The sequence below is a fragment of the Nanorana parkeri genome, unplaced genomic scaffold (assembly GCF_000935625.1).
Source record: "Nanorana parkeri isolate BGI_ZX_2015 unplaced genomic scaffold, ASM93562v1 scaffold1280, whole genome shotgun sequence".
NCBI classification, from domain to species: domain Eukaryota; kingdom Metazoa; phylum Chordata; class Amphibia; order Anura; family Dicroglossidae; genus Nanorana; species Nanorana parkeri.
In genome coordinates, this window is record NW_017307548.1 from 236,566 (window position 1) to 245,640 (window position 9,075).

The window sequence follows — 9,075 nt, forward strand, 5'->3', positions numbered from 1 at the left end:
ACGGAATTTCTGGCCATGGCCTCCTGCCTCCGTGAGTGCCTCTGCGAGGCCGAGCTCGAGCAGTATTACCCTCATTTTCTTGCAGTCGGCCTGCAGAAAGTCGAGGAACTGGCCACTGTGACCATGAAGGATTACTCCAGGCTGGGGGTCCACAACATGGAGGACCGCAAGCGGCTCTTCCAGCTGATCAAGATCATCCAGAGCGTGTCAGAGGAGGACAGAGAGGAGAGGACACCCCTTCAGCCTGGCTGTGTCTACCTCCAGCCCCAGACTAGTAGATCGGCCACCAGGAGGCAGCTGCGGTTTGAGGTCAATGACCGGGACTGCGATGCCTTTTCATCGCCAGAGATATCTTATCCTCAGCCCAAGAAATGCTCAGCGGAACCGACAGTAAGGGCGGCACCTACTGAGCAGTCTCATGGCCAGAAAGTCCTCCCATTGCTGGAAGAAGAGGAATCCAGCTCTTGTAAAGCAATGCAAGGCCTGCCACCAGGATCCAGAGACAGTGAGGCCCCTGTTATCCGCAGAGTAATGCATGTGTCGGGATATAATTATGGGGTGCCACAGCCATGCATGCGGTAAGATATTTACTACACATTATACAGGGGCCGTATTGGCCACATTATACAAATAAATTCAGTACTTGCATCATCAATGCTCACTACAGCACCGAGTACAAAGATCCTGATTAGGCGACACAAAGAGACCCTTAAAGATCCATTAGATCAACGGTTCTCAACCTGTGGGTCGCGACCCCGTTGGGGGTCGAATGACGATTTGCCAGGGGTCGCCTACAGACATCCCAACTCTCCCGGACGCTCCGGGAGTCTCCCGCTATTAGAAAACGGCTCCTGGCCGCCCTGGAGAGAAACACTGTCTCCCGGAAAGGTTTACTCTGCTCGATCGAGCAGAGTAAACCTTTCCCTGCTCTGGTTTTTTTCTGACATTGGAGCCGCAGGCCGCCTGAAACAAAAAAAATAAGGCATAGGAATGCATAGCTAGAATCTTATTGACTATTTCACTTTCACTTGGCTAGTTCTCCATCAGGTCCCCTTCTAGTGATTGACAGCAGCAGAGGGCAGGTGCAATAGTTAGTTTGCTATTGGCTATTGCAAAGTGAAATAGCAAATAGGAATCTAGCTATGCATTCCTATGCTGTTTTTTTTTTCTTCTGGCGGCCGGCGGCTCCGATGTCAGAAAAAAAATAATAAAAACAGCAGGGAAAGGTTTACTCTGCTCGAGCAGAGTAAACCTTTCCGGGAGAAAGTGTTTCTCTCCCGGGCGGCAGGGAGCCGCGATCTAATAGCTATCTAACGGTAGCAAAATTACAGCGATGAAGGAGCAACGAAAATAATTTTACTGTTGGGGGTCGCCACAACTTGGGCATTGTTATCAAAGGGTCGCGGCACTAGAAAGGTTGAGAACCGCTGCATTAGATGAACGTTGGAGGTGTGAGCAAAAAAAAAAACCAAAAAAACCTGGGCTAAGGCAGTGGTGGGCAACTCCGGCCCTTCAGCTGTGCTTTAACTACAAACTCCAACATGCCTGTGACTGTTAGTCTTGCAATGCCTCATGGGACTTGTAGTTTCACAACAGCCGGAGTTGCCCACCCCTGATCTAAGGTTAACTAAAGGTAAAGGGGTGAATTTAGCTTATCAGAAAGTGGCAGAGAGCGAAAAGGTGAGGATACTGAGCTCTCCCTCTCTACTTTGATGACGGCACAATCCCAGAATAAACTGTTTTTCACTAATCGGGTGTTTTGGGCGATTATTTAGATAACATATCTTTACCTTCCCTCACTTTGGAGGAACTGGAGCTGGCAAAGGCTAGTTTCCCGAACGATAAGGCCCCTGGGCCGGACAGACTTCCTATTGAAGTGTATAAGACATATGCCACGGCGCTTCTCCCTACCCTTCTGGATACTTTTAACGAAGCCTTCTCTGAAGGAAGCCTGCCCGCTACTATGTACGAGGCCACCATCGTAGTTCTGCCATAAATGGGTAAGGCCTTGTCCACACCAAGCGCGGAGCAGATCCAGAGCAGGTGCAGACCGGATCAAAACTGCGTCCAATGTATTCCTATGGTATTTTGACCTCTAGTTCACATCGCAGAGTGCGGATCCAGACCGGATGAAAAAACTGCGGCAAGCCCTATTTTACCTGCTCTGGAACGCATCTAAAATGCAAAAACGCATGCAAGTGCCTGAAAGCCCATGTTAAACTTACATTTATTTATTTTTACCAAAACCGGCCCTAAACGCATCCAAAACGCGGCACAACCCACTGCACTGCGTGTGCAGAAACCTGACCGGATCTGGTCTGCATTTGGTGTGAACAAGGCCTAATAGTCCGCTGTTGCCAGAATCGTACAGGCCTATCTCTCTTTTGAATACAGACATTCAAATTTTAGCTAAGGTACTCGCTACTAGGTTGTCTAAAAAAAAAAAGGTAAAGGGGTATTTCATCACTGAGGTCCAGAACAAGTCAAAACGTTTCTGGGGCTGTAAGGTTCCTCGTTGATCAGAGCTTACGCTGCTGGTTTGTATATGAATGTTGAACTCCTATTGGCTATTGGAGGGTCCATCCACACCCGGCTGCTATAGTACGCTTTTACAATAAGGAAGACCGCTTATTTCACAAATGTGTTTCATCCTGTGACTTGGACAGGCCGGGTTCCGCGGAGAAGGAAGGCCCCTGGACCGACACGGATAAAATCAGAGTCTGCGTCCGTAAACGTCCGCTGGGTTTAAGAGAGGAGAGACGCGGGGAGATGAGCGTGGTGAACGTGGAGGGCCCAGAAACCGTCGTGATTTATGAGAGGAAAGAAGCCGTGAATCTGAAAGAATACATTCTGCAGGTAAGGGGGGAACAGACTATGCTTCAGGCTCCTCTCTATCTTTCAGTCTTCATTGCAGTACTGCTACACACATGCTTTTTTCTTAAAGCTGCACTACAGGCTGCCGGAGGAAATGTATACATGGGAGCTGTTTTACCTGCCAGGGGATTTGTATTTTTGTTCATCCAGTCCTGAGATTTATACAAGCACAGCCCTCTGGCAGGACAGGAGGCCTGATTTTACCTCTGCTGCAGCTAGGTGACACGTACAGGTCTTTCGAGTGACTTGTCCTAACTTAGTATAGAGAAGGAATTCCGACTTTTTGCCTCTTATAAGCTTTTTGCGTTGACCTCTTTAAGACATAATATTCAGATGCCTGGATTGATAGAGATGAGCCTAGGCTAGATGCGAGCCCAGTTAGCCTAAATTCAACGAAGCACGCTTCAAACTCCACGCCCTCCTCCTGACCCAATCAGTGGCAGCTCACAAGCCCTCTATGTGGTAACAAAGAGGGTGTGACAGGTCCTCTTTATGGAGACATCAGAGGTCTATTAGACTCCTATTGTCACCTAGGGGCCCCAAAGAAGCTGATATAGCACAGATCTGCTTCACCAGCTTCTTCTCTGGCTACAGCAGCCAGAGAAATGACGGAGTGACACCGGAAGTGACGTAATACACATTGCTTGCAGGTTCAGTGATTGGAAGGGAAATCAGCCGGTAAATGTGTGCTGATCTCCCTCCGATAAAGCAGCAGAGACTTGCCGAGCTGGTCCCAAGCCAGCATGAAGCCCAGGAGAGCCGGGAGTGATGGTTCGTGGGGGGGCGCACACTCCCTGGCACCATACAAGCAATCGGGTGGCTCTTTAGCTGCCCGAATGCTTGTATGTAAAAGCCGTCGCCAGCTGTTTAAACTGTCACTCTTGTGCAGGGGTTTGGCGGAAGGGGTGGGTGTCATAGTGCACGTTAGCGGCAAAGGATGCTCTATAAACGCCCACCTGCCATCCGGGGTCAGGCAAGGGGTTCATGACACCCAGGGTGAGTTTCTGTATTTGGGATTTTATTTTGCACTTCTTTTTTAGTTTAATTTGCATGACATTTTATTTTTTTCACTTTCAGCATGTGTTTTATTTTGATGAAGCTTTTAGCGAGAAGTTGACCAATCAGGATGTGTACATGAAGACATCTCAGCCGCTTATTCAGCATGTGTTCAACGGGTAGGGGACAATACTGCATGCCGTTCATGTTGTCTTCCATTCACACTGCACATTGTTTATAAAATGATTTCACATTGATAACCATTTGAAGTTTCTAGCAATAAATTATGATACAGAGACCGAGGGGTCCATATTTATCCGTTCATTCTCCCAAGGAGCTTACATTCTAATGCCTCTGATCCAAAGGAAAAAACAGCATGGGCGGTTTGGACAGAAAACCTGTAAAGATTTAGACAGGGTGAGAAAGTGTTGAAATATACGGCATTATGGCCACTAGATGGAGCATAGGGGAATACGTTTTTATTTCCTATGCTCCTCAGCTCCATCTAGTAGCCATACTACGGTATTACATGATGACATTCGAAAACACATTCAACGTACACTCACTGGATACTTTATTAGGTAAATCCTAGTACCGGGTTGGCCCCATTTTTGTCTTCAGAACTGCCTTAATACCACATGGCATAGATTCAACAACGTGTTGGAAACGTTCCTCAGGGATTTTGGTCCATATTGACATGATGGCATCACGCAGTTGCTGCAGATTTGTCAGCTGTGAATCTCTCATTCCATCACATCCCAATGCTGCTCTATTGGGTTATTGGAGTTACTGTCGCCTTTTGTATAATCTCAAACCAGTCTGTCCATTCTCCTCTGACCTCAACAAGGCATTTTCCTCCACACAACTGCCGCTCACTGGATATTTTCTCTTTTTCGGACCATTCTCTGTAAACCCGAGAGATGGTTATGTGTGAAAATCCCAGCAGATCTGCAGTTTCTGAAATACTCCGACCAGCCCGTCTCGAACCAGCAACCATGCCAGGTTCAAAGTCACTTCAATCTCCTTTCTTCCCCATTCTGATGCTCAGTTTGAACTTCAGCAAGTCGTCTTCACCACGTCTAGATGCCTAAATGCACTAAGTTGCTGCCATGTGATTGGCTGATTAGATATTTGTCTTAACGAGCAGTTGAACAGGTGTACCTAATAAAGTGTCCAGTGAGTGCATAGAGAAAACACATGAGCACATTCGTTTTGTGCATCCATTAGTGCCGATAGAACATTCACAGAGATTCGCATTTGTATATAAATAGACCCCTAATATATATATTGTATTCATTGCGGGCTACCGGTGCTGAGGTGATGTGATGGCTGCATTGGTTTTTCATTTTCTGGTTCTATCTCCTGTTCTTTTCACCTCATAATACTATGAACAGCACACTTCCTGTGTGTCTACACTCATTTGTCATGGTACCTATGGAGGGAGCCTTGGTTCTCATACAGGCTGGAGGACTTCCAACATGTCTGCGTATGATCATCTCCATTACATGGTGGTTTGCTGGGGATAATAGTCTCCAAAGGGAAGAGAAAATTGTTCAAGCCGTCTTCCCCCAGTCATATTCAAGGACAGCAACCTTAGAGATGATTGTTTCTTCCCTCCTAGAAGGAACACAAGCAGAACAGTGAAGAACCCGTCCCATCCCCTGGTTTATATTGTGTTCAGTACCGTCGCAGAGCAGTACAATATTTGATGTTTCTTGTTCTGGATGGATGGCCTTTGGGTCAGTGGTCCCTCTTTTGATGCAGCTCTGCCTTGTCTAGGCCTTCCACCTTGATCAGAGTGTTCCTTTTTCCATTCCAGGATCTTGGGCCCCTGTGTATGTATGGGGGGTCAAGGTCACGGCATTTCTGGCACGACCATGGCCTGAAAAAAGGAAACAAATGCAGCCGCCACATCGAAGCTGCAATATATTAAATGTTTTGGGTTTAGATAGACTTTTGAAATTTAAGGGCTGTTTCTGTGTTTTTAGTGGCAATGCAACGTGTTTCGCTTATGGGCAGACCGGCGCAGGGAAAACATACACCATGATCGGGACCCAGAAGAACCCCGGACTATACGCTTTGGCTGCCAGAGACATCTTCAGGCTGCTGGAATCCACTCAGCCATCTAAAGACCTTTCCGTGTGGATCAGCTTTTACGAAATCTACTGCGGGCAGCTTTATGACTTGTTAAACGGGAGGAAAAGGTAAAGGACGCCCGTGTGTTGTGGACTGGTAGAACTGGTGACAAGTGGGCAATTTCCTACCCCTTGGCATGTGCTCAGCTCTGTCTGGTGTGTGTGCGCCTCATCTTGTGTCTGCCTCTGGCAGTCATGTCTGTGGCTTTCAGTCTTGCAATGCCTGGTGGGATTTGTAGTTGCACCACAGCTGGAGGGCCAGAGTTTGCCTACCCCTGCTGTAGAATCTCCTCACGGACTTCTTTATATCTACAAAACATTTTGTAGTGTGAGGGCCTACCTGAACAGTTCCGTTCATTTCCAGCCAGACCCTCATACTACAAAGATCTAAAGGAGATTGTATAATTGGATTGTAAAGTGTACAGCTAGTGTGTGTGTGTGTGTGTGTGTGTGTATGTATGTATGTATTATAATATATGAGTGACTGGCGGATCGGAATAATTCACATAATTTGATTTCCCATCTCGCAGGCTGCACGCCAGGGAAGACGGAAAACACGTAGTTCAAGTTGTGGGACTTCAAGAAGTTCAGGTGCATAGTGTGGACTTCCTGTTGGAGGTAAGTACTGTTCCTCACCTTCTGGACCTCTTAGGCCTTGTTCACACCGAAAGCGTGTGCGTTCCAGAGCGGTAGCAAGCCCTATTTTTGTGCATTTGCAGTGGAACGGAGCGCTGACAAAGTCTTGCCACGCGTCCGATCGCACTGCGGGCGGAGGGGTGTAGAAGCGGTGCCATTAAATTCAATGCACCGCCATGCGCCCTCCCGCCCCAGAACGCGGGGGGAAGTTTCTTCTTGATTGCCGTGCGTTCCAACAGCTACCGCTCTGGAACACACGCGTTTTCGGTGTGAACAAGCCCTAAAGTAAATCGGGAAGAAATTCAATTTTTATAGGTAGCCTCCAGCCAGCCTACCGTCCTAGTATTTCAGTTTTCCATCCTGACAGAGGCAGATTAGGGAAGGATGGGACCTTAGGCAAGGTTGCAGTTTTGGCACCCCCATCCTTTCAAATGAAATTGATAATGTTTGCACTAAGTCTAGAGAAGCCGCCATGTTTGCATTGTCTGTACCAACATGGCCCCCATCAGATACCAACTGTGCCTTCAAGTTCATCCTCCCTTGTGAAATGACAGGCAGGTGCATGGTTTGGCCAGTTGCTTTATCCCCCTAGCTTATTGCAGCAGCATCAAGTTTATAGCTGGGCTCATATTTACCAGCCTTAGTTGCCAATGGCTTCTGGTGTACAATTCACGTTATTGATAAATGGTGACATTCTTTTCTGTTTAGATGATCGCAAAGGGCAGCAGGGAGCGCAGCACAGGCGCCACCGGTGTGAATTCCGACTCCTCCCGCTCGCATGCTGTCATACAGATCCAAATCAAAGATGGCCGGAGTCGTAAACTTGGGAGGTGAGTGTGTGACATCTTCTGTACAATATGCGGATTGATGGCTCTCAGTCTTGGTTGATGTTTAGATTTACAAATACCGTGTGTAAGGGCAAGCAAATGAGGAACATTGTACAAAATCTCTGTGCAGTGAGGATCCATTCACACTGCTATGGTTAAGAACATTGTTACATTTACCAAATGTATTGTTGTTTTTTTTAAAAACCATTTGTATATTGCTTTTTCTTTTTCCTGCATTTTATCTAATAGTTCATGCCAAAAAACATATCTAAAGAGTCACTCGTCAAAGTGACATCCACTTTATATTTGCTTCTCCGCCATTTTTTCTTGGTAGCCACTTCAAAATATCCAGGGCTTGCAAGCAGTGGGAAGCGTGCAATCTCCTCCCTAATGCAGTGCTCAGGACATGATGTCAACGTTCCCTCTTCAGGTTCAGTGAGATTTCAGTGAACTTGGCTGTGCAGTCATTCCCTGGTGGACCTTTATGGGATCTTCTACTGAGGCTGGAGACACTTTGAAAGCTGTCCCATAGAAGTCAAAGAGGATTGTAGATGGGGTCAACGCAAAGCAGACATTGTAAACATTGGGTGGGCAGCGGGATTAAGTATACATCTGGGCAGGAGAGCTTGGGTTACTTTAGGATTGGAGGGGAAGAAAAAACAATAAATGCACCTTCCCTGCCCCAACCTGTCCGTCTATCACTTCTCTGACTGCCTTTATGCGTTCCCTAAAGACTCATCTCTTCATGGAAGCCGATCCCACCTCAACTTAACCACTCAACCAACACTTTCTCAAACAATTCATCCCCACACAGCTACCTCCTCATGTATCACTTGCCCCTCCCTTTTTAGATTGTAAGCCCTCAGGGGCAGGGCTCTCCTTACCATCTTGTCTTGTTTTGTATTGTAACTCTAATGTCTTCCTTACATTGTAAAGCGCTGCGCAAACTGTTGGCACTATATAAATCCTATGTAATAATAATAACTTTCCTCTAATAATATATCAGTATACATAGAACATGGTGCTGGGTTGCCTTTTATTTGGTATAATCATCTCAATGTAACATCTCTTGTCCACCTTAGAATGTCCTTCATTGACCTGGCTGGAAGTGAGAGGGCGGCTGATGCCCGGGAATCGGACAAACAAACCAAAATGGAAGGAGCAGAGATCAACCAAAGCCTCCTTGCTGTGAGTGCGTGCAACCTCATCTCTGGAAATATACCATGACTGTGCATGGGGACCTATAATTATTCTGAGCACGGGTGAGAGGTTGACCACTAAAGGGCCCCTCAAACAACCAGTTCACTTAGTGACAGGAATCCATGTTTTACAGCCTGACTTGCATAGCAGATCCCGTGTTTAGATTCACTGGACTGATAGTGATACAAGTCTGGGCGAGCAGCATACATTTTATTATGTAGAGTAAACCTGTCTGCGTTCACCAGTAATAATAATACATTGTGTTTTCTCATCAGCTAAAAGAATGTATCCGGGCCCTGGACCAGGAGCAGGCCCACACCCCATTCAGACAAAGCAAACTGACCCAGGTGAGATCTGTAAAGGATGAAATCTATTCGTCCTTTCCTAGACAGGACCACATAGGCACC

General features: G+C 46.8%; 1 protein-coding gene across 1 annotated transcript in view; it reads left to right on the forward strand.

The window, feature by feature from the left end:
• KIF24 (kinesin family member 24) overlaps positions 1 to 9,075 on the forward strand; it is a 19,218-nt gene continuing 10,143 nt past the window's right edge. The window contains exons 1-8 of the mRNA XM_018569043.1: positions 1 to 578; positions 2,667 to 2,856; positions 3,952 to 4,049; positions 5,859 to 6,074; positions 6,536 to 6,623; positions 7,350 to 7,471; positions 8,551 to 8,656; positions 8,944 to 9,015. Coding sequence (XP_018424545.1) covers positions 16 to 578; positions 2,667 to 2,856; positions 3,952 to 4,049; positions 5,859 to 6,074; positions 6,536 to 6,623; positions 7,350 to 7,471; positions 8,551 to 8,656; positions 8,944 to 9,015 — 1,455 coding nt within the window. The 5' untranslated portion in view covers positions 1 to 15. The remainder of the gene's footprint in view (positions 579 to 2,666; positions 2,857 to 3,951; positions 4,050 to 5,858; positions 6,075 to 6,535; positions 6,624 to 7,349; positions 7,472 to 8,550; positions 8,657 to 8,943; positions 9,016 to 9,075) is intronic.